This window comes from Halichoeres trimaculatus, unplaced genomic scaffold (assembly GCF_033239565.1).
Source record: "Halichoeres trimaculatus isolate MK-OKI-2021-1 unplaced genomic scaffold, fHalTri1.1 fHalTri1_scaffold_15, whole genome shotgun sequence".
NCBI classification, from domain to species: domain Eukaryota; kingdom Metazoa; phylum Chordata; class Actinopteri; order Labriformes; family Labridae; genus Halichoeres; species Halichoeres trimaculatus.
Window position 1 is genome coordinate 1,122,300 of NW_027437193.1, and position 24,213 is coordinate 1,146,512.

General features: G+C 46.9%; 5 protein-coding genes across 6 annotated transcripts; 4 read left to right on the forward strand and 1 right to left on the reverse strand.

Annotated features, from left to right (window-relative positions):
* Window positions 1–144: 144 nt before the first annotated feature.
* On the forward strand, window positions 145–5,531 carry LOC141804202 (protein disulfide-isomerase tmx3a-like). Its single transcript, XM_074688528.1, has 15 exons — window positions 145–251; window positions 543–585; window positions 1,382–1,505; window positions 2,527–2,572; window positions 2,689–2,769; window positions 2,877–2,976; window positions 3,081–3,158; window positions 3,529–3,595; window positions 3,909–4,007; window positions 4,144–4,198; window positions 4,280–4,333; window positions 4,426–4,482; window positions 4,685–4,814; window positions 4,893–4,961; window positions 5,039–5,531. Exons 1-15 carry the CDS (start codon window positions 145–147, stop codon window positions 5,243–5,245), a joined length of 1,317 nt encoding a protein of 438 aa, XP_074544629.1. The 3' UTR covers window positions 5,246–5,531.
* Window positions 5,532–6,254: 723 nt separating this feature from the next.
* Window positions 6,255–10,476, forward strand: cdyl (chromodomain protein, Y-like). Of its 2 annotated transcripts, XR_012599601.1 has the most exons (8): window positions 6,255–6,459; window positions 7,112–7,856; window positions 8,074–8,327; window positions 8,627–8,799; window positions 8,876–9,086; window positions 9,279–9,422; window positions 9,640–10,347; window positions 10,382–10,476. XR_012599601.1 is itself a non-coding variant. In XM_074687740.1 (7 exons), exons 1-7 carry the CDS (start codon window positions 6,436–6,438, stop codon window positions 9,796–9,798), a joined length of 1,710 nt encoding a protein of 569 aa, XP_074543841.1. In that variant the 5' UTR covers window positions 6,255–6,435; the 3' UTR covers window positions 9,799–10,471. The 2 variants fall into 2 exon arrangements, 1 of the variants encoding a protein (XP_074543841.1); XM_074687740.1 differs by having other exon boundaries at window positions 9,640–10,471.
* Window positions 10,477–10,622: 146 nt separating this feature from the next.
* rpp40 (ribonuclease P/MRP 40 subunit) lies at window positions 10,623–13,299 on the reverse strand. The gene is made up of 8 exons (XM_074689020.1): window positions 13,065–13,299; window positions 12,485–12,629; window positions 12,288–12,356; window positions 12,041–12,136; window positions 11,822–11,944; window positions 11,444–11,624; window positions 11,231–11,365; window positions 10,623–11,082 (listed from the first exon to the last, which is right to left on the reverse strand). Exons 1-8 carry the CDS (start codon window positions 13,179–13,181, stop codon window positions 10,884–10,886), a joined length of 1,065 nt encoding a protein of 354 aa, XP_074545121.1. The 5' UTR covers window positions 13,182–13,299; the 3' UTR covers window positions 10,623–10,883.
* A 308-nt stretch (window positions 13,300–13,607) lies between these two features.
* On the forward strand, window positions 13,608–19,085 carry riok1 (RIO kinase 1 (yeast)). Its single transcript, XM_074688813.1, has 18 exons — window positions 13,608–13,704; window positions 14,024–14,144; window positions 14,290–14,470; window positions 14,608–14,695; window positions 14,984–15,053; window positions 15,135–15,177; window positions 15,284–15,376; window positions 15,495–15,607; window positions 15,721–15,801; window positions 16,006–16,092; window positions 16,189–16,326; window positions 16,422–16,525; window positions 16,684–16,790; window positions 16,894–16,959; window positions 17,032–17,148; window positions 17,300–17,353; window positions 17,657–17,803; window positions 18,680–19,085. Exons 2-18 carry the CDS (start codon window positions 14,092–14,094, stop codon window positions 18,788–18,790), a joined length of 1,653 nt encoding a protein of 550 aa, XP_074544914.1. The 5' UTR covers window positions 13,608–13,704; window positions 14,024–14,091; the 3' UTR covers window positions 18,791–19,085.
* A 1,529-nt stretch (window positions 19,086–20,614) lies between these two features.
* On the forward strand, window positions 20,615–23,815 carry LOC141804203 (inositol monophosphatase 1-like). Its single transcript, XM_074688529.1, has 9 exons — window positions 20,615–20,635; window positions 21,068–21,195; window positions 22,215–22,348; window positions 22,560–22,664; window positions 22,744–22,789; window positions 22,873–22,981; window positions 23,082–23,190; window positions 23,425–23,576; window positions 23,658–23,815. The coding sequence occupies exons 2-9, from the start codon at window positions 21,136–21,138 to the stop codon at window positions 23,813–23,815; spliced, it is 873 nt and encodes a 290-aa protein (XP_074544630.1). The 5' UTR covers window positions 20,615–20,635; window positions 21,068–21,135.
* Window positions 23,816–24,213: the final 398 nt, after the last annotated feature.

Genomic DNA, 24,213 nt, shown 5'->3' on the forward strand with positions numbered 1-24,213 from the left:
TGTTTCCATGGCAACGGCTAAAAAAAAACAAAAAACAAATAAGCCAAAAAAGTCAAATGTTTATTCACAGAGATAGATTTTAGAAACACGTTTATTTGCGTTGCTCTCTTTGTACCGTGTTTGTTTATGTTTTTGCCTCTGTTGATGCTCATTGTTGATGCTTGTATCCTTGTTTATGTTGATGTTGATGTTTGTGTTGCAGTGCTCCTGGCCGTGTCGGTGTCGGCGTTTGTGGAGGAGCTCGATGATTCGTGAGTTTTCTTTCTCTGAACAAAAAAAAAACCTGATGATGATCAGACGTTGATTCTTCCAAAGGTCACTCTGAGTTCATCCCCAAACAACCACCAGCTGACAACAGGGTTCACTGTTAGCCCCAAAACCTGAACCTAACTGCTCCTGTGAGAGGAGCAGGAACGTCAGATTATTCACTTCTTTCCTCTTTCTGTGTGTGTGTGTGTGTGTGTGTGTGTGTGTGTGTGTGTGTGTGTGTGTGTGTGTGTGTGTGTGTGTGTGTGTGTGTGTGTGTGTGTGTGTGTGTACAGCTTCATCGAGACAAGAACAGCAGATGACATCTGGCTCATCAAAGTACGTCTTATTTTATTATATCTCAGTGATTGATTAGTCAGGCTGTGTGATCAGTGATCGATTAGTCAGGCTGTGTGATCAGCGATCAATTAGTCATTCTGTGTGATCAGTGATTGATTAGTCAGACTGCGTGATCAGTGATCAGTGATTGATTCGTCAGGCTGTGTGATCAGTGATTGATTAGTCAGACTGTGTGATCCTTGATCAGTGATTGATTAGTCAGGCTGTGTGATCAGTGATTGATTAGTCAGACTGTGTGATCAGTGATTGATTAGTCAGGCTGTGTGATCAGTGATTGATTAGTCAGACTGTGTGATCAGTGATTGATTAGTCAGACTGTGTGATCCTTGATCAGTGATTGATTGGTCAGGCTTTGTGATTAGTGATTGATTAGTCAGGCTGTGTGATCACTTATCAATTAGTCATTCTGTGTGATCAGTGATTGATTAGTCAGACTGTGTGATCAGTGATCAGTGATCGATTAGTTAGCCTGAGCAGAGCTTTAGCAGTTGATACTTGTTGAGGCAGACTCACAGCTGTTTGACTCCGCCCCCTTTGATGATGTCACTGGGTATGTAGAGAGGCTAATGTGTGATTGGCAGGTAGATTGAGGACAAGAGATCATGTGACCTCAGACCTGAAGTCAGTGCAGGTGTTCAGCCAATCAGCTGTCCCGTGTGACCTCACCTGTCCCTCAGACCAAGTGTTACAGAGAGCTGCCATGTTTACCTTACACACAGGTGTGTGAGTATGTGTGTTTAAGTGTGTGTACTCACAGTGTCCCCCTGTCCCTCAGTTTTACGCCCCCTGGTGTTCGTTCTGCAAACAGCTGGATCCTGTGTGGCATCAGGTGGGCTCCGAGCTGAAGAGTCTTGGGTCGCCCGTCAACGTGGGAAAATCCGACGCCACGGCCAGCACGGGTCAGTTATCCTTTCACAATAAAACCAACAACTTCCTCTGACATTCTAATTACTTATTAAAAAACCAACTAACTATGAATCCATGTGACTAACTAATACTGATAAAACGTGTCTGAGTGTTAAATTGTTTTCTTTATCACTGTATTTGAGCACCGGCTTTGGCAGCGTGTTTTTTAAAACCAAAAAAACTTCATGCTGATAAATCTTACTTTGGTTTGTGAGTCTGTGGAGTTTTTCACACGGATCAGATCCTGAGCTGGAGAATATTCTCTGTCTAATAAACCACAGCATTCTGGGTGTGTTGACCCATGAGGCGTCTCTGGGTGAATTGAGGGCTCCACACTTCACCTCCACACATGAGGATGACTTCACTAACGGTTAACAGTTTCAACAAGATTTAAATTGGAGATTTGGATTAGTTTAGTAAACTTTTGATGCTGCAGTGAACCCTGCGTGCTCTATCTGTGGGGGTAGTCATTGCTTGGTTAAAGCTGACGGATGAACTGATGAAGATGATGATGATGATGATGGAGATAAATGTACTCCATCGTATGCTGAAGGGGGCTCACTCTAACAGCTAAACTATCTTACTAACTGAAAAACTAACTGAGCAACTAACTTATGACTAACCAACCAACTAACCAAGCAACTAACTTATAACTAACCAACTCACCAAATAACTTGTTAACTAATAAAACTAACTAATGACTAATAAACAAACTTACTCACTAACCAACTCACAATTTTAGCAACCAACTTATGACTAACCAACTAACTAAGCAACTAACTTATAACTAACCAACCAACTCACTATCTAATTGACTAACCAACAAACTAAATAACTTATTAACTCACTAACTAAGCAACTAACTAAGCAACTAACCAAGCAACTAACCAAATATCTAGCTAACTACCTTAACAACTAATTAATAAACTAACTACTTGACTAACTAACTAACTAACCAATTCCCCAACTAACTAACTAACCAACTAACTGACTAACCCACCTGTTTTGTTTCAGCTCTGGCCAGAGAGTTCAGGGTCAGAGGTTATCCAGCTATCCTCATGTGAGTCTACACACACACACACACACACACACACACACACACACACACACACACACACACACACACACACACACACACACACAGAGTGTGTTAGTTTGTCTGCTCTGTGTGTTCAGGTGGAAGAAAGGTGTGATGTATAATTACTCGGGGCCGAGGACCAAAGACGGGATCCTGGACTTCGCTCACAGAGTTGGAGGGTGAGAGGGGATCTTACAGAGACGCACACACTCACACACTCACACTCAGACACACACACATTAATGACTGATTTAAATTCTGAGATCACAGTGTGTTCGTTGTTCAGGCCGCTGGTTCGATCCCTGAGCAGCCTGAAGCTGTTCCAACACGCCGTGAGCCGCCATGACATCATGGTCATTTATGTTGGAGCCACATCCTCCTTAAAGGTACCAATACACACACACACACACACACACACACACACACACACACACACACACACACACACACACACACACACATGTATGATCACTGATTTTCATGTTTTCAGGGAAACTTCACGTCAGCAGCTGAGGAGCTGATCGTTTATACGTATTTCTTCTCTGCATCCAGAGACGTCCTCCCCAAGGTGAGAGCACAAGATACACACAGTACACAAGATACACACAGCAAACAAAATTCACAAGATACACCCAAAACACAATACACAGATACACAAGATACAACACAATAAAACAAAGAACAACAAGAAACAAATAATACACAAAAAATTAAAGATACACAAAATACGCAAGATACACAAGATACAACAAAATGAAACAAGATACACAAAAGATACAAAAACCCACAAAAGATACACAATATACGCAAGATACACACAAAACACAAGATACACGAAAAACACAAGATGAACAAAACAGAGACGATACACAGCTCACACAGGATCCTCTGGACTCGTCTGTTTCATACGTAATGAGGGGGTCTTGTGTTGGTTCCAGGTGGTCTCGCTGCCCTCTTTGCCGGCTGTTGTGCTCTTGAAGGACGGGACCTTTCATACTTATAATGGTGAGACTCCCATGAATATAAACTTTAGGAAACTTCAGGTCCAGCTGAGAGTTTGTCTGAACTAACAGCTGATGGTGTTAAAACACTGTGGGTCCTGTGAGGAGCAGCGTGTTAAATCTTTTCCATGACACCGACAGCAGCAGCTGGACTGTTTGGGTTTGTGTGGCGCAGACGTCTTTGTGTCAAAATCTGTTGGTTCAGATTCACAGTTAAAGAATGAAACCTTCCATCTCCTGCCAGGTGTTCAGGTGTTCAGGTGTTCAGGTAACGAAAATCTCTAACTTTTGCTTCTTTACTTATTTTTATTTTTTAGAGGAAGTGGACGGTGACCTGAAGTCCTGGATCAACAGGGAACGGTTCCCGAACTTCTTAAAGATCGACAGCTACACGCTGTACGCAATGGGAGAGACAGGTAATGATAATGAGTGATAGCGTGTGGGAGTGTGTCTTAGTGGTTCACCTGGTGGGTCGTGCAGCATCATTTGATGACTTCAGCTGAGCTCGCTCCTCATTGGCTGGTTTGTGGTGACTCAGCACCTGTCTTTCAGGTAAACTGGTGCTGGTGGCGCTGGTGAAGCGAGGACTGTGTGAGAAGAGTCAGAGGTACGTGGGTCAAACACGTTTCAGTAACCAGGACGATACACTATGACATCATCTGTGATGCATTTCCTGTTTCCTGATCAGGGTTAAACACCTGGTAGAGAAGGTGGCGACAGAGCACAGAGAGACCTACAGCAGGTGAGACTGTCCATCCACCTGTGTGTGTGTGAGTGTGTGTGTGTGTGTGTGTGTGTGTGTGTGTCTCACCATGTGTTTTTCATGTGTTTCAGGTCGTTTTATTTTGGTTTCATGGAGGACAGTGACTACATAAAGGGACTTGTGATGGAGTAAGTTTGGGTTCAATCTTCATTTTTTCTTTATTGACGTGAAAAGACTTTTAAAGGAGTGACCAGAGATCAGGAACTGTAGGAAAGGGACAAAAAACGAAAGGATTAGAAACAAAGACGACACAGGAAGTGGGTAGATCCTGCTGGTTACCCCTCGTGGTCGACTTGGTTGATGAGTGCTGTTACTGTGTCTGGTCCTCAGTGATGTCATCGTTCCCTCCTTTATTGTGGTGAATCTGTCCAATGATGGCTACTTCCTCCCACCGGTTGTCACGGAAACAGAGCTTCACCTGCTGGACTTCCTGGACGGGGTTTTGAATGGCAGCATCCAGGTGAGTCAGGCCTCGTTTGATGGACGGAGTTTTATTTTGAAAATCTGGACCCTAATGTCGTGACTTGCTTCCTGTCAGGCTCAAGGAGGTAATGACATCACTCAGCGAATCAGACGCTTGATTTTTGACGCCAAAACCACGCTGCAGGTAAAGTCTGACCTCAGTCCTGCTTCCTACTTCCTGTTTCCTGTTCCCTGACTGAATGACCTCACGTCTCTCTTCAGCTCATCCAGCCGAAGGTTCGCGAGGCCCCGCTTCTCGCCTGCCTCCTGGCTGGCTTCCTGGTCAGCCTCACAGCTCTCTTCTGCTACCTGTGCCTGAGGAAACGACCCGCCGTTTACGATGATGATGATGATAACGACCAGGATGGCGTGCTGTTAGCTTCATCTGTGCAGCGACGCAAAAAACAGACTGACAAAAAGTCTGACTGAAGAGGATGATGATGATGATGATTCAAACAGATCAATCACTGATGGCTGTCAACATGTTGCTGCAACTTCATCCCCCTCAACACACAGCAACTGTGCCAGCAATGTTTCAGAAAAAAAGGCAGTTTCCAAAAGTTTGCGTTTAAATAGCTCTGGTAACTCTTTAGGAGGCGGTCTCCAGCTCCTGAGCCTCCCTGTGGTGTTCAAAATCATCCCAGAGTTAAATTCCTAGAAGCTGCAGTTCCCTGAGTGTCCACTAGTCCATTCTTTGAAGCAGAAATAAACATGTTTACAGCCTGGATCACACAGTTTGTCTCGATGGCTCATTTCTTTCTTCATGACAGCTGTACGGCTGAGTTTTGGAGAACTCACCTGATGACAGTAGATTTAAGGTTAAAGGGAGGATTAGGGGTGAACAGACCGACACATTTTTTATTTTTTGACTTTAGGTCAAGTATCAGTGTGTGGCTACATTTGCTAGCATCAATTAGCAGCCTTATTGTGCCATCCATACTTTAACATTGAATTTAACAGCTAGTGCATTAGAGCCAGGATTATTATTGTTTCCCTCACAGGGATGATGCAGATTTAGAGACAGGTTGTTTTAATTACCTGATTGGTCACCTGTTGCTAGGTGAGGTCAGCCATCATCTACAGTCTCTCTGTGGAAAACAAAGGGGTCAACATGAACGGTAAACGCTCTCTGGCTCCAGTATTTCCTTCAAGTATGGTCACTTCTGGTTCCTGGAGACAAGTATGGCAGCAGCCAGGTGTCAAACAAGAGACCTCAGGTGTGCAGTTATGGAGCAGTCGATCGACTTCATAGATATTTGTTAAAGCATCCCTGGTAAAATAAAAAACAAAAAACAAATAAATAAATAAATAAATATATAAATAAATAAAAATAAATCAAATTAAATAAATAAATACTAAAAAAAAAGACAGGAAGTTCTCTTTCAAACTAAAAGTCCCAGCAACGTACAAGTAGACTTTTATTTTGGCCGGTCAAACCGGATGTTGGGGCGTATCGGTGTGCTAACAGCTAGTCGCTGGCTAACAGTGATAAAGTCGTCAGTGTACGCAGTGTCCGTGGTGGGACCCGGACCCGGACTCGGACCCGGACCCAGAGCTCTCTGCCGCTCGTGCTGCTTCGAAGACGCCTCTGAAGCCGCCCGTGCACGCGCTCTGTCTCCATGGCTACGGAGGAGCTCTATGAGGTGACGCGACCTAACGCTAACATGCTAACGAAAGCTAACAGCAAAGTTCGGAGTGAACTTCATAAACTTTTCTACCTGAGCAGGTTCAGATCAGCTGACTGTGAGCGGGGACGGCTTCGTCTGCACCTGGTCGACTAACCTAGTTATGGACAGTGAGGGCCTGTTAACTCAGTATAAAGTCCAGTTAGCTTCCAGAGTTAGCCCCCTCTCCGTTAGCTCAGTGTTAGCTCAGTGCTAGCTCAGTGTTAGCTCAGTGTGTGACTTCAGCTTACTTATTAAACGGAATAAACTTTAAATTAGATTCAGTAAAACTTTGATCGTGCTCATATTTATATGCTGCCTTATTTTGAAGTGTTGAAGTGTGCGATTTCTTTCAAAATAAAACTTCCTGTAAGAAGTCAAACTCAAGAAAACTGCTTTAAAAACACCAGAACCACAATAGTGACTACTTTATCAATCATTCTGACATGATTATAATGAACTCATAAATCCACTCAACTCACACCTCATGTGCTGTAGAGAGTCAGGCTTCTGCTCTGTGTGTGTGTGTGGGTGTGTGTGTGTGTGTGTGTGTGTGTGTGTGTGTGTGTGTGTGTGTGTGTGTGTGTGTGAACCTTTGTAAAGGAGTGTGTAACTGTGTTTCTTGCTGCAGGTGGAGAGGATCGTGGATCGGAGGAGGAATAAAAAGGGGCGGGTGGAGTACCTGGTCAGGTGGAGAGGGTATGGGTCAGAGGGGGACACCTGGGAGCCTGAAAGTCACCTCTCCACCTGCATGGTCTACGTCCACGACTTTAACCGCCAGCACGCCGAGCGCCAGAGAGACGCCACCTTACTGCGCTCCACCCGTAGCTCACCCAGCATGCTTTGTGGCCCTGCACACAGGCTGCCCTACAGGCCCCCCCTACCCGCTCGCAGTGACACCAGCAGTGACATCAGCAGCGACAGCAGGGGTTTAGGCTGCGAGATGAAACCTGCTCCGAGCCCAGCTCTCCAGCGCTCTGCTGGACTTATTAGCCCCGCCCCCACCACATCCCAGCATCCCCTGCAGGCCAGTAGTCTGGGCACTGGATTGATGTCAGCATCTCCAGTTAGCTCTGCACGCCGAGGCCTGGACCTGTCAAAAACCGGCATCAAGATTCTGGTCCCCAAGAGCCCAATGAACAGCCGTCCGGACTCAGAGGAGTCCCCGAGCGAGGCGGCTCACAGCCTGGAGGAGGGCGCTCAGGACGCTCACCTGGTCCCGCCTGAGGTAGCTCTGCTGGAGAAACCTGCAGGGGTCCAGCTGGGCCCTGGAGAGGAAAGGGCTCGCATGGGGACCAGGCCCCGCGGCCTGAACCCCCCACCCCCTCCACAGGTCCCCATCACACCTGCAGCCATGCGTTCTCTGGGAGGGACAGGTGAGGTCGTGATTCGTACACCATGAAGACCTTAATAATCTGTCAGCCGCCGTCAGTCCTGTCCTTCTTGTTTGTTATTTCTGATCGTCATGGAAGCCAGTCAGATCAGACCAGACCTCATAGATCAGACCTGACCTCACAGATCAGACCTGACCTCACAGATCAGACCTGACCTCATAGATCAGACCTTGATGGTTTTTGTGTTGTGTCTCTCCAGGCGGCTCTCGGCTCATGGAGGCTCATGCTGCCAATGGGATGACAGGTGTGCCGAGTTCTGTTACCGGGGCAACCAGCGTCACAGGAAAACGTCGCCTGGAGGAGCGATCAGCGTTCGACAAACGGCTAAGATTCAGTGTTCGCCAGACAGAGAGCGCGTACCGATACCGTGACATCGTGGTCAAAAAACAAGATGGCTTCACACACATCTTACTTTCGACCAAGAGCTCCGAGAACAACACGCTCAACCCTGAGGTGAGACACACAGGTAGACTGCACCTCTACAGGAAGACCACACCTCAGTATGTAGACTCAAGCTTTACTGACCCCACACACACACACACACCCTCACACACACACACACACACACACACACACACACACACACACACACACACACACACACACACACACTCCAGGTCTGGTGGTCTGTGAGGAACTCAGAGAGCACCTGTTGAAACTCACCTGTTGAAACTCACCTGTTGAAACTCACCTGTTGAAACTCACCTGTTGAAACTCACCTGACAGTCATGCTGACCTTTCCCTCATGGTAGGTGATGAAGGAGATCCAGAGCGCCATGGCGACGGCAGCATCAGATGACAGTAAGCTGGTGTTACTGGGCGCTGTGGGCAGCGTCTTCTGCTGTGGCCTGGACTTCCTATATTTCATCAGACGACTGACTGACGACAGGAAGAAGGAGAGCATCAAGATGGCTGAAACCATCAGGTGAGGTTCTGCGGACAGGTGTGATGAAGATGAACATAGAGTCTGTTTCCTTAACCTCTGACCCCTCCCTCCACAGGACCTTTGTCAACACCTTCATCCAGTTCAGGAAGCCGATAGTGGCAGCGGTGAACGGGCCGGCGCTCGGCCTCGGAGCTGCTATCCTGCCGCTGTGCGACGTGGTTTGGGCCAATGAAAAGGCCTGGTTCCAGACGCCATACACATCCTACGGCCAAACACCTGACGCCTGCTCGTCCTTCACCTTCCCACGCATCATGGGCCCCGCCTCGGTCAGTCTGCCGCCATTACCCCAACGCAGCCCCACAGCGTTACCCTGACAGATTCATTCTCCTCTCTGCTCTGTTTCCTCGTAGCTGTCATTCTCCCTCCACTCGTCCCCCCTCAGCCTGAAACCTCTCTTCGTCTCTTTGCTAACCTCTGGTTGTGTCTTTGCTAACCTCTCTTCGTGTCTTTGCTAACAGGCTAACGAGCTGCTGCTGAGTAACAGGAAGTTGACGGCTCAGGAGGCCTGTTCCAAAGGCTTGGTATCGCAGGTTCTCTGGCCAGGAACCTTCACACAGGAAGTGATGCTGCGAATCAAAGAGCTGGTGACTGTAGACCTGCTGGTCAGTTTCACACACACACACACACACACACACACACACACACACACACACACACACACACACACACACACACACACACACACACACACACGTGAGCTGGTGTGAGCTGAATGTCAGTGATGTTGCTACGCTCAGAGCTGTTAGCCTTTAGCTGTTAGCCTTTAGCTTTTAGCTCTGAACCGTCTCTCAGGTTCTGCTCGGTCCCGTCCTCCTGCAGGTTCTGCGTGAGTCCAAAGCCCTGATGAGGAACACCAGCCGCAGTGCTCTGGAGCAAGCCAACGAGCGGGAGTGTGAAGCTCTGAAGAGAGTGTGGGGCTCGTCACAGGGGACAGATTCCATCCTGCAGTACCTCCAGAGGAGAACCGAGCTCTTCTAGAACCTGGACCTGCACCAGGACCAGGACAGGCCGAAGGGAATGTGGATGTTTGTTCCTCTAACGTTTGAATCCAGATGCCAGCAGAGGAGGCAGTGTGTGGGCTCCACACTGCTGCCCCCTACTGTTGGAAACATGAGACTGAGGCTCTTTGCTCCTGTAATTATTTTAAACCTGATGATGAGGAGGACGTGGACGAGGACGGGGACGTGGACTCAGCGCGTCACACAGAGACTGAATATGAGTGAGTGTGACTGACACACAGCTTTGTAAAATGATGGACTATTCCTTTACCTCCCAGAATCCTCTCTGATTAAATTAAACATGGAGGATGAACAGGAAGTGAACTCATGGGATGGACTTGTACTTTTAAGCAAAGTGTGTCTCCTGTAGCGCCACCATCAGGACAGAATCCCTGCAGCCTGCTGGGGGGACTAAATGAAACCAAGATCATGCAGCACTTTGACAGAAAGGACTTATGGGTAATCACTGAGACTGAAGCCATGTGAGCAGGTACCAGGTGCGCTGACTGCACAACAGACCAGGGTCCAGGTTTGACCAGGGTCCACGTCTGACCAGGGTCCAGGTCTGACCAGGGTCCAGGTCTGACCAGGGTCCAGGTCTGACAGGGTTCAGGGTCACGAGTGTTTCAGTGATAAGCATAAAATAAACTGATTGAGGATTTAAAGTTGTGTGTGTCAGTGTTTGTTTGCTTGTGTGTGTCTTCCTGTTCTTAGCTTCTTTTCAAAATAAGAGTCTGCAGAAACAAAAACAAAAACACTTTTAACAGAAACTTTATTCTCTTAATTTTTTTACTTCCTGTTCAGTAACCAGGAAATAAAACAAACTCAGACACTCACGTACGGCCAGTGAACATCGGCGCATGTCTTTATAACAGTTCTCAACCTGAGGCTCCTGGCCCGGCACAGGGTCACAGGCTCAGCCTGAGAGGTCACGGTCCAGGTAAAAACACTTCACCTGGACTAAACCAAAACAGTTCTACAGGTGCTCACCTGTTAAACTTCAAATAACCAAAGAGAAGAATCATCACTGATCAGAAATGAGACCTAATCCTCCACCAGGTGTGGTCACGGCGGACAGGTGTCATGTGACCCTGTCGCCAGGTGCAGGTAGTAGGTGTGGTCGTGGAACATCAGCAGACTGTAGAACGTGTCTCCTCCTCTCAGGACCCCGTGCTCGTTGGTACCCCATGAAACCGGACTGTCAACAAAACCATGAACTGTCAATGATGCCCAGGACTCCAGGTGAGGCTGCTCCAGGTAACACCTGCAGGACAAGGGAGGACAGGTGGAGCTAACGTTAAGCTAACCCTTAATTCACTGTTATTTCCCATCTGTGAGTTCCTCGCCATGCAGGTTTCTTATCTTCTGCAAACAAACGGAAAGTTCAGAGAGTCCCTGAGGGGTCAGCGGACCTGATTTGCTGGATGAGGCGGTGGATGTCCTGAGGGAGCAGCAGTCCGCAGACAGAGACGCTCAGAGCTCGGCCGACCGTCGTCATCGGCTCAGGACAGACGAGGGAGGACAGGAAGCTGCTGGACGAGTTCTCCCTGAAAAACACAGAAGAAGAGAAGAAAAGTCACATGACAGAGCTAACAGGAGGGTCACATCCAGATCCGTCCTCTCACCTGCTAACCTGGGCATCCACAGCCCCGAGCCACTCCAGGACGCTGTGAGGGTCACATGACAGCAGGTCAGAGGTCAGCAGGGCGGGACAGGACAGGTGGGTCAGAGTGTGATGAGTGGTCTCAGGTGTGTGCTCCGACCAGTCGTAACGAGACAGGAGAGCCTGAAGAGAGGCTCCGCCCCCTGGAGACAGATGGCAGGGGCAACATGCAGCAGGTTACGCTAACTCTGTACATGCTAACTCTGTGGAAGCTAACTCTGTGGAAGCTAACTCTGTACATGCTAACTCTGAGCTTATTCTGTTTATGTCATTATTGGCCTCTGGGGCTCTGCTAAGGTAACATGATGATGTCATCCACTGTGATAGGGTCTTCACTCACCTGGATGATGCGACAGCAGGAAGTCTGTCTTCAGCTGAAGCCGTGATCTCAGACCTGTGAGGAGTCTCTGGTAGCCCCGCCCACCAGGCGCCATGCAGCTGTCCGTCAAATCAACCGACACGACTGTAACACAGACCAGTGCATTCAATTAATTTGTCGAGATGACCCCTTCGATGTCACTGTGATGTCACTGTGATGTCACTGTGATGTCATGCCTACTGAATCTGCTTTTTGCTCGATGGTTGAATCTGGACGCTTTTCCTTCAACGCCCAGCATCTCAAAGGAGTCTTTATCCAGAGAGAGAGTCAGACGACCTGCACACACACACACACACACACACACACACACACACACACACACACACACACACACACACACACACACTTAGATTACTCTCTGACTTCCTGTGAATCACCTTTACCTGACACCTGGTTTATTACCACTTTTGACATCATCAATTTTTACCTTTTGGCGTCAGTGCTACACAGTTATCCTCATCTATCCGCGTCCTATAAGATAATCCATACACACTCCCTACACACACACACACACACACACACACACACACACACACAGTTAGTTCATAGATGTATCAAGTATTTACAGGGAATTCAGCTGTGTACAGGTGTGTACAGGTGTGTACAGGTGAGCACAGGTGTTACCTTGATACACTGCAGACTGTAAAAAGTCGTTGTCCAGGAGTTCGTAGACGGGCAGGTTCCTGATCAGGTAGAAACTGCTGAACGACTTCAAGACAGAGTCCAGGTGAGGGGGGGCGGAGCCACACTCAGGTAGCAGCACAGATACCTGTACAGGTGAACCAAGATGTTGTTTCTGATACTGTCATTTTATAGAGCTACCTGTCCTCAGGTGTAAAAACCAGTCGTGATTTACTGAACGGTCTTTAATAAAGTCTCTAATCTCCTGACAGGACGACTTTGTTCCTTCACTCGTGTTTCTTTCCCCCGTGAGGTCATAAAACCAGTGAATACGTCAGAGGAACACGTCAGGAACAGAGACGACCCGAGCAGTCAGGGAGTGAACATGTAACACAGAAGCAGCAGCAATAAAAACAATAACAGAGACATGAATTAGGTAAAACTTCCCTAAACTCTGGAGCTAAAGCGGAAATCTGTAGTTTGAAGGATCCGGGCTTTTATTTTGAAATTCCGTGCCTACCACGTGCAGCTCTGCCTTTACTGAGTGTTAGCATGTTAGCCGTCTGTATGCTAACTGAGTTACCTTGTAGTTCAGGTGATGCTGCTCCACCTGAGAGCTGACCCGGTTCCTCTCGTCCTGAAAACTGGATCTTTCAGAGACCAGCAGGGACCGGGGGGTCCGATCCAGGTCCGCACTCATCCTCAGAACCACGTCCGGAACTTTATGAAGAAGAACTTCAGTCCAAGTTAACAACAGCTTCTTTTCTTTCTCTCTCACACATACAACAGCCAGACTGACACACACTTCCGGTAAGGTCTTTTCAACTTAAAGCACTTTCCAGTGCATCATACGCGCATGAACACAGGAAGAAACGGCAGACACGGTCCAGGGTCCTTTCAGAATAAAGGTTCGTGCTGCTCTTTTCTTTAAAAAGAAAAACACAAAATAAAACACTGAGTTAAACACTGATTGAATCATTTCCTGTCTCGTTATCACACTGTTTCCCACAGGGGGCAGCACGGAGCAGTAGTCCGCTCACTGACCCTCAGGCTTGCTGTAGTCACGTGGAGTGGAAACCCGGAAGTGCAGAAAGCATGCTGTTTTCTTCAGCGAGATCTGCCTGATCCGGATCACAGCTCGGTCTTTGTTCATTTCTTCTTGTCCTCTGGTTCTGGTCCTCTGATACTGGTTCGCGTCTTCTGGTCCTGGATCTGGTCCTCAGGTACTGTTTCTTTCTTCTACTCTATTGATTAATTTAAAACATACAAAAATGATTCAAAATCCCACAGAGGAAACCAGACCACATGGAATAAATCTGGACCAGGAGGAATTATAAATGAAGATAAATGAAAACAAACCTTAAAAAGAATAACTCACACAAATGTAAACAAACAACAAGGAGAAGAAATCAAAACAACAAGACTTCAACATGTCAGCTCCTATCTGAGCAGCAACTCTGGTAGATTTTATTTTTCTCCTTGAAAACAAAAAAAAAATAAATTCACTAATGTCAAAAATGTTTTCTTTTTCTCCTCTTTCAGGTCTTGTTTCAGGTCCTCTGGTCCTGGTTCTTGTCCTCCTGTTGTGGTCTCTGTTGGTTTGTGACGTCATGTCGATGGTAGACTGTGTACCTGGACAGTTTGATGACGCAGTGGAGGACAGGTAAGACCGCTGGTTAATAACCTGATTACTAACAGATCACCTGTCAGATGACGTTTTGTTATTACACAACAACAACATAACATTAAAAACGATGGCGGCCATGTTGGACGTCTCTCATTCCTGGATCTTTCCTGTCGTTCTGCAGCGACCAATCACAGCCGTCGACTGTGCGGAGTCAGAGTGATGTCACCACGCAGCCCTCATTCAAGCCTGAGGAGGAGGAGGAGGACGTGGAAGATGATGATGATGATGATGACGATGAAGAGTGGGTGTGGCGTTCGTCGGGAGGAGATCTGACTAAACGATACCTGAGGATGAGCGGGCAGGTCAGTGTGAACTCAGACACCTGAAGAATACCTGTCTGCTCTGCAGGGTTCCTCCATGTTTGTGATTGGTCAGCTGCAGCAAACTCCACCCCTTTTCTGTGAGCGTGCACTGATCCACCTGTGCTCTCATTGGTCAGGCCAACAGACAGAATCTGTCCAATAAGACGCTGCCATCCACACCTTCTGACAAAGCCCTGAGGAAGTACGAGCACAAGATCAACCTGGGTAAAACACACACACACACACACACACACACACACACACACACACACACACACACACACACACACACACACACACACACACACACCTAAATGATGATTTGCTGTTTGGATCACAGATCTTATCATAGTGAGGATGTCTCACTCTGATCATTTTTATAGAACCAACAAGATGCTCCTCCTCTCATGCTACATGCTGCTTACTGACACAGACTGATCGCTGCATGTTTCAATCACAACCAATAACAACCATTCCTGTGTGTGTGTGTGTGTGTGTGTGTGTGTGTTTCAGATAAGCTGAATTTTGCTGACTCAGTGATCAATAAAGTGACGTTGATGCAAAAACAAAAAGAATCTGACACGTACGTCTGAACTCAGCTCTCAGTTATTATCAGCTGGTCATGTGACGTGTTTGTAACGCTCTGATTGGCTGCTCTCTGCAGGTACAGAGTAAAGGACAAAAAGGATCGAGCAACAGTGGAACAGGTGAGCATTAAGAAACTTTTATTTAGAAAGACCCTGACAGGAAGTAGACGAAGCGAGACACGGGGGGGTTTAGGTCAGTCTGCTGACCCTGTTTCTTCTTCTGCAGGTTTTGGATCCTCGCACGCGAATGATTCTGTTTAAGATGCTGAGCCGAGGAATCATCAGCGAGATCAACGGCTGCATCAGCACTGGGAAAGAGGTCAGCAACGCCTGACGCCTTCGTTTACTGTCAGCTGTTGTTTGTTCACTGTCAGCTGTTGTGTTTGTTGTATTTTGTTGTTGTTAATGCTGACGTTGTTGTTGTTTTGGTGTTGCAGGCAAACGTGTATCACAGCAGCACGTCGGCCGGTGAGAGTCGAGCGATAAAGATTTATAAAACCTCGATCCTGCTCTTCAAAGACCGGGATAAATACGTGAGCGGAGAGTTCAGGTCAGTGCCAGATGCTAGTTAGCCTAGCTGAGCTAACACGTTAGCTCTCTGCTCTGAACACCTGTGGAGGTGTTTGTGGAGAATTCACTGAGTTCTCCTTCGGTTCTCTTCAGGTTCCGTCACGGGTACTGCAAAGGGAACCCCAGGAAGATGGTGAAGACCTGGGCTGAGAAGGAAATGAGAAACCTCATCAGGTCAGAACCGGCTCTCTGAGGCACAGAGTCCACAGACCCAGACCAAAGGGAGAACCCAAAGAACTCTGTAGAACTTGAGAGAAACCTAAAAGCATTTAGTTGGGTCTAATGATTAAGAACCAAGTAGAACTTTATTTTTAATGGACTCATTCTGAAAAATCTCTTTCCCTCTGAACACTGAAAGCTCCTGTGTTTGTGTCCCAGGCTGCAGCAGGCGGGAATCCCGAGTCCAGAACCTCTCCTCCTGAGGAGCCACGTTCTGCTGATGAGCTTCATTGGAAAGGAGAACATGTGAGAACCATCAGTGACTGTGTTGACTGTGTTTCTGTCGGTGCTGGTGTGAGGTGTGGATCCGTCTGACCCGTGTCTCTGGCTGTGATTGGTCAGGCCTGCTCCTCTGCTGAAGAACGCCACGCTGTCAGAGTCCAAGGCCCGGGAGCTCTACCTGCAGGTTCTCCAGAACATGAGGAAGATGTTCCAGGAAGCTCGGCTGGTCCACGCTGACCTCAGCGAGTTCAACATGCTGTGAGAGACCACGCCCCCTGACACCACACGCCAGTTATACGTAGATTTTCAAAATAAAAGTCTGGACAGACGTAAACACCTGCTCCTGTTCGCAGGTATCACAACGGAGACGCTTACATCATCGATGTGTCACAGTCGGTGGAACACGATCATCCTCACGCTCTGGAGTTCCTCAGGAAGGACTGCAGCAACGTCAACGGTGACCAGACAACACACACACACACACACACACACACACACACACACACACACACACACACACACACACACACACACACACAGAGGACTACCCAGTTTATCTTCTTCCTGTTCCTCTTGTCGCTCTGACTGTTAACGCTCTGCACCTTTGTTTCCCAGAGTTCTTTGTGAAGCACGGCGTGGCGGTGATGACGGTCAGAGAGCTGTTTGACTTCATCACTGACCCGTCCATCACCTGCGACAACATCGACCAATACCTGGAGAAGGTGAGATCCCCAACTCATCACACACTTCACCTGTGAACACACTCACACACACTCACACACACTCACACACACTCACACTGCTGCGCTGTGATTGGTCGTCCAGGCGATGGTGATTGCAGCTGAGCGGACCTCGGAGCAGAGATCTGATCAGGACCGCGTGGATGAGGAGGTTAGTCCTGAAGGAACCAATCCATGAGCTCACCTTTGTTAAGGTCACCTGTAACTCCGCCCCCTCCCTCAGGTGTTCAAAAAGGCCTACATCCCCCGCACCCTGACGGAGGTGAGTCACTACGAGCGAGACGTGGACCTGATGAAGGTGAAGGAGGAGGAGTCAGCTATCAGCGGACACAACGACAACGTGAGTATGACACGTTTGAAGCCCCTCCCATTCCTGTTGAACGAACATTTATGACCTCTGACCCTGGGTCTGTGAGGCTGAAGGGTGAGGATGATGAAGATGATGATGATGATGAAGATGATGATGATGATCTTTGTTTTTAACCCTTTAGGTTCTGTATCAGACGCTGAGTGGGCTGAAGAAAGATCTCTCTGGAGTTCAAAGGGTAGGAACACACAACAACCAACAACAGCTGGAAGTCCCAAACAACTGAAGAACGTAGGGGGCGCTGTAGGATGGTTCCCTGTTTAATGGTTCCCTGTTTAATGGTTCCCTGTAGGATGGTTCCCTGTAGGATGGTTCCCTGTAGGATGGTTCCCTGTAGGATGGTTCTTCAGTCTGAACGGATTACACAGATAGATCATGCTTCAAACAGCACAGCCTTATCTGATTTCCTTTTCTTCTTCATGTGTTTCATCATCATCATCATCATCATCATCATCATCATCATCTCCTTTAAATCACTTAGGTTCCTGCTCTGCTGGAGGAGGACCAGCCATCATCCTCAGAGGAAGAGGAGGAAGAGGAGGAAGGGGAGGGAGAAGACCAGGAGGAGGATGAGGAGGGGGAGCAGGAAGACGGGGGTCAGAGTGAGGCAGCTCCAACAGACAAAAAGGTAAATAACACACAAACATCAGCAATGACATCACTTGTTGTCAATAAAGCTGTTTTGTTGCGTGTTCTCGTTGTCGATGAAGTTGTTTTGTTGTTGTCTTGTTGTCGATAAAGTTGTGCTGTCATCGTCTTGTTGTGGATAAAGTTGTGTTGTTGTTTTCTTGTTGTCGATAAAGTTGTGCTGTCATCGTCTTGTTGTGGATAAAGTTGTGTTGTTGTTGTCTTGTTGTCGATAAAGTTGTTTGGTGATCGTCTTGTTGTTGATAAAGTTGTGTTGTTGTTGTCTTGTTGTCGATAAAGTTGTTTTGTTGTTGTCTTGTTGTCGATAAAGTTGTGCTGTCATCGTCTTGTTGTGGATAAAGTTGTGCTGTCATCGTCTTGTTGTGGATAAAGTTGTGTTGTTGTTGTCTTGTTGTGGATAAAGTTGTGTTGTTGTTTTCTTGTTGTGGATAAAGTTGTGTTGTTGTTTTCTTGTTGTGGATAAAGTTGTGTTGTTGTTGTCTTGTTGTGGATAAAGTTGTGTTGTTGTTTTCTTGTTGTGGATAAAGTTGTGTTGTTGTTGTCTTGTTGTGGATAAAGTTGTGTTGTTGTTTTCTTGTTGTGGATAAAGTTGTGTTGTTGTTGTCTTGTTGTGGATAAAGTTGTGTTGTTGTTGTCTTGTTGTGGATAAAGTTGTGTTGTTGTTTTCTTGTTGTGGATAAAGTTGTGTTGTTGTTTTCTTGTTGTCGATAAAGTTGTGTTGTTGTTGTCTTGTTGTGGATAAAGTTGTGTTGTTGTTTTCTTGTTGTGGATAAAGTTGTGTTGTTGTTGTCTTGTTGTGGATAAAGTTGTGTTGTTGTTTTCTTGTTGTCGATAAAGTTGTGTTGTGTGTTCCCAGGAGAGGAAGAAGGTGGTGAAAGAAGCACAGAGAGAAAAAAGGAAATCCAAAACTCCCAAACACGTGAAGAAGAGAAGGGAGAAGGTTTCTAAGATGAAGAAAGCGCGATGATGACTACTTCCTGTGTAAACAAGGAAAACGCCTGAGGTCTGACGAGCAGCCAATCACAGCGCTCGCTCAGGCAGATGAGCCGTCCGAATGGGAACCAGTTTGATAACACAACTCTAACACACCTGTGAACAAAACAAACCTGAGGAAAACAGGAAGTGTATGATGACATCATCATGTTTATACTGACTCTGACTTTACCTGTGCTGCAGGTGAGCAGCTGTGACATCACAGAAATAAACAGGAAATCAGATCTTTCCACATCCGCGGCCCCTTCACTTGTTCTTCATCACCAAGTTTTCAACATTAGCTGCTGTATGTGTTTGTGTGTGTGTGTGTGTGTGTGTGTGTGTGTGTGTGTGTGTGTGTGTGTGTGTGTGTGTGTGTGTGTGAGAGAGAGAGAGAGACCTGGTGCTGATGATGTCATAGTACGTGTCATCACTGATTGTTGTCACTGTGTTTGATAAAGTTTATTTTTAATATCAGTTTGTTTTAATGAGTTTATCTTTCGAGCTGCTGGAGCAGCCAATCAGAGCGCAGGCGATGCATGACTGTGTGTGTGTGTGTGTGTGTGTGTGTGTTTTTTTCCAAAAAATCAGAACGATAAATAAATCAGTACACAAAATGTTTCTCTGATCAAAAACAAACACACACACACACTCACCCTCTCGCTCGGGGTGGGGCAGATATCTTGGCGTCGTGGAGGACTCAGATCTGGACGTCCAGGGTCAAACGGGTCCCATGTTCTGTCTGTGTGATGGGCCTGTCTGGAGTCAGAGTGATGATGTCACTGACCTTGGTTCTGCAGATTAGATTTCTCCAACAGTCGGTCTGAGCTGTCGGCGCGTCCTCACTGAGTCCTGTCTGTCCCTGAGCGTTAGTCTGGGCTCAGATCCTGACTCTGACTTCCTGTCAGTCAGAGGCCTGCAGGTCTCTGTGGATCAGCTTAGACTGACTTCACCTGTATGAGCCCTGAGAAGATCAGGCCCGGTCCACTGGGCGTCCTCAGAGCCAGAACCAGAACCAGGCAGGAGAAGCAGCCTTTAGTCACTCTGCAGCTCAGACCTCCTCATGACCCCATGACCCCTGAAACGTCTGCATTTTAAACTCTTAGTTGAAGATTGTCACACGTCATATTTCAGGAGCATGTTTTAGATAAAGAGTTAAAAGTTGAGTTTCTAAATAAGATGTTTTGGAGAGTTGGGGCCTCTATGAACCTCAAACCTTTGGGTTATTCCAGGGTTCAGTGAGACACAGCTGTTACTGTCAGCATAAAGCATCCAAATGAATATTATAACGTTTTTTTTCCAAACCCGAAACATGTGAAGTTTCCAAAAGGAGAAGTTTGATACTGTCAGAGAATAAGACCCACAGCTCTCTGTGCTGATCACATCTTTATGGTCTCACACACCATGAATCAGTCAGCTGAGGCTGTGTTAACAGGAGCAGCAGGAGCAGCAGGAGCAGGCTGACATCCCTCAGTTATCTCAGATTTACCCTCAGCCAACGATAAACATGAGCTCATCGTTTATAATCTGAACATAAAGTTATCGCCTTTAATTATCCAGAGGAAGTTTATCCTCATCAGGTTTGAGGATCAGTGTGTGTGTGTGTGTGTGTGTGTGTGTGTGTGTGTGTGTGTGTGTGTGTGTGTGTTGCCTGTGATGGAGAATGAAGGCCAAGCTGCACAGGGAGGAGAGGGAGGGAGATGATGGCCTGCCATTGGCTGTATGTGTGGCCAGAAGGCGGGGCTGAGCTCTGATTGGCTGTTTAATAAATAAAAGAAGGAAAAACTTTAAGAAGCATCAGAAACTTTTTCTCCTTCACTGAGATCTGCAGACAGGACAGGTAGGACTGAGCAGCCCCCCTCCACGTTTTTCTTTCTTTCTTTCTTTCATTTTTCTTTTTTCTGTCTTTACTTCTTCCTCCTCTCTTTTTTCTTACTCTCCTTTTTGTTTTTCTTTCTTTCTCTCCCTTCACTTCTTTCTTTCTTACTTCTTTCTTAACTTTTCTCCTCTCCTTTTTTTCTTGTCATTGTTTTAGTTCCCTTATTTTTCCTTTTTTTTGGTACTCCTACTGCTCCTCCGTTTGACAGTCATCCTTATCTTAATTAGATTTCTCTTCCTCCCCTCTCCTCCTCTTCTCTCCTCCTTTCCTTTCCTCTCCTCCTCTTCTCTCCTCCTTTCCTTTCCTCTCCTCCTCTTCTCTCCTCCTTTCCTTTCCTCTTCTCCTCTTCTCTCCTTCTCTGTTTGATTCGAGTTTTGCTTTTTTGTTTGACAGGAGGTCTCACTCGGTCACATTTTCACCAGGTCAACATCTTCATCATCATCTTCATCATCATCTTCATCATGGCTGAGTGGACTGACTGTCTGAATTTTGCCATCTCCATGGCCAAACAGGCCAGTGAGGTAAGAGATGCATGAGGCCAGGTGTGCGTGTGTGTGTGTGTATGTGTGTGTGTGTGAGGAGTGAGGTCAGGAATCAGTGGGGGATTATTAACATGATAAACTCATGTTTACATTTTTACCTGATGGAAACGTGCAGGTGTTAGCTTAATGATCAGCCTTCATATCCCTCTGAAGCAGCTCTTTAGACCAGGAAACTCTATCCACCAATCAGAAGACAGCTTCACTGTGATGTCACAGTGTGCAATATCACACACCAATCAGGAGAGAGAGCGTTGACATGTTTAATGGTGAGTTCAGGTGAAGTTCACTCTTTCACAACCTTTACAACAAAACGAACATGAACACGGGCTTTAGCAAGACCGGGAGCACAACCAGGATCAAGACCGGGACCAAGACCAGGACCAAGACCAGGACCATGAACACCACTAAAACTCAGACTCTGATTGCAAACAGAGGGGATGACAAGGAGAGGGGGTTTACTTAACACACACACACACACACACACACACACACACACACACACACACACACACACACACACACACACACACACACACACACACACACACACACACACACACAGATACAGTATGAAGACCTCTCTGTTGACTCTCCTGGGCTTAAAAAGAAATTCATTCAAGCTGTGTTAGATATGACAGCAATATGAGGCCTGTTAGCAATATTAGCCACGTTAGCAATGTTAGCTATATCAGAATGGTTAGGCCTGTTGTATGACAGAATTAAAGCAAAAAAGCAATTTCATTTATTTCACCATGTTCACTATGTGATTAGCATCACAACAAATGCAACTTTAGCTCAGTCGTTATCAGTGTTAGCTTTTTTGCTAACGTTAGCCATATTAGAATTATAACATATTGTGTTATGCTAATGTATTATTTATGCTAAGCAACAGTTAGCCATGTTTGTTACATTAGCAGTAATGTAGCTTTTTTTATGTGTGTGTGTGTGTGTGTGTGTGTGTGTGTGTGTGTGTGTGTGTGTGTGTGTGTATGCTTCAGGTGGTTCTGACTGCTTTCAAGAAGCAGAAGGATGTGAAGCTGAAAAGTTCTCCAGCTGATCTGGTGACAGAAACTGATCAACAAGTTGAGAAGATCCTGATCTCAGCCATCAGGAACAAATACCCCGACCACAGGTTCTACTGAGTTCTACTGAGTTCTACTGACTTCTACTGAGTTCTAAGTCTTTTGTCTTGTTTTTATTATTACTATTTGCTGATTAATTGCCAGATTAAAAAAAGCACCCTTCCCCACTGGGATCTGTTCAGACAGCAGCTCTGAAATCTGCCCAGCAACAGCAGACAGGAAGTAAACAGTGAAGGTTGACCTCTGACCTCTGACCCTCAGGTTCATAGGGGAGGAGTCAGTAGCTGCAGGTGAGCGTCTGGAGCTGACTGACAGCCCCACCTGGATCATCGACCCCATCGATGGGACCGTGAACTTTGTACACAGGTGAGAGGTCCCGCCCACATGGTGATGTCACAGGCAGAAGATCTCACCTGCTGAAACCTTTTTGTTCTTTTCCTTCAAGGTTTCCTTTTGTGGCCATCTCCATCGCCTTCGCCGTCAATAAGCAGGTAAACCCACCTGTCAGGTAAAGCTCAGGGGTCAGTCAGGGTCAAAGGTCAGGAGATTGGTAATGATGTGTTATTGTTGTCAGGTGGAGTTTGGGGTGGTGTACAGCTGCGTGGAGGACAAACTGTTCCATGCTCAGAGAGGACAGGGGGCGTACCTGAACGGAGAACCGCTGCACGCCTCAGGACAGGAAGGTGACATCACCAAAATCCGTGACATCACCAAAACCTGTGACATCACACACTGACCTGAGCTCTGTTTGTCAATCTGACCTGTCCTGTTTCGTCCAATCAGATGTCAGCAGGTGTGTGGTGGTGACAGAGATCGGGGCAGAGCGGGACGACCTCTCTCTGTCCACCATGACCTCCAACATCTTCAGGCTTCTCAAACTTCCTGTTCGAGGGTGAGCGTGCTCTAAACACCAAGGGTCTGTGTGGGGTTTGTTCGTGTGTGTGTTTGTGTCTTTAGCACAGGAACATGTGTGTGTGTGTTCCACTGTCTACGTTCGAGCCCCTCAGTGTGTGTTTAACATGTGGTTAGCATGTTCCAGCGCATACATGTTGTTTCTGTATTAATACATGTTGTTTGCAGATTGTTAGTATTCATACATATTGTTTACACGTTGTCATGTCACTAGCGTCCGTGCGTTGGGCACAGCGGCAGTCGACATGTGTCAGGTGGCTACGGGCGGGGCAGACGCCTACTACCACATCGGGATGCACTGCTGGGACATCGCTGCATCAGCCATCATTGTGCAGGAGGCTGGAGGGGTTGTCATGGATACGGATGGTCTGTATCTGTGATATCATGTATTACCTGAAGGTACCTGTAGGGGGCGTTTCTTTCTGTAACCAGTGGGTGTGTCCTCAGGCTCAGAGTTCGACATGATGTCCAGGAAGGTCATTGCTGCCAGCTCCTCGGCCGTGGCCAGTAGCATCGCTCAGGTCGTTCAGGCGTTTCCGTGTCGCCGTGATGATGAAGACCCCTGCAGGTGCATCTGTGGAGCAACAGGTGTCAACGGAGTGTAGGTCAGCTGACAGGAAGTCTGCAGAAACCATTCTGATGACGTCTGGAAAGAAGTAAAATTATAAATAAATAAAGAGTGAAAAGCTAATGACGTGTTGGTTTTTTTATTCATTATGCTAGCTTTGCTAACCCTATATTAGCTTAGCTAGCTCCAAGAAGCTATCAGGGTTTGATCTGGGTAAACCTTTCAGGTCCTTCCTGACGCTCTGTGATACAGCCTTTAAACATCAACATAAGGGCTCCTATACAGTCTACAAACCCTGTTAAGACTTAACAAGACCAGACCAGGGGCACGAGATCTAATGAGGATCACAAGACCCAATGAGGGGCACGAGACCAAAGGAGGGACACGAGACAGGATTAAGGTCAGGAGCGACAGAAACTGAGGTTATAAACACAC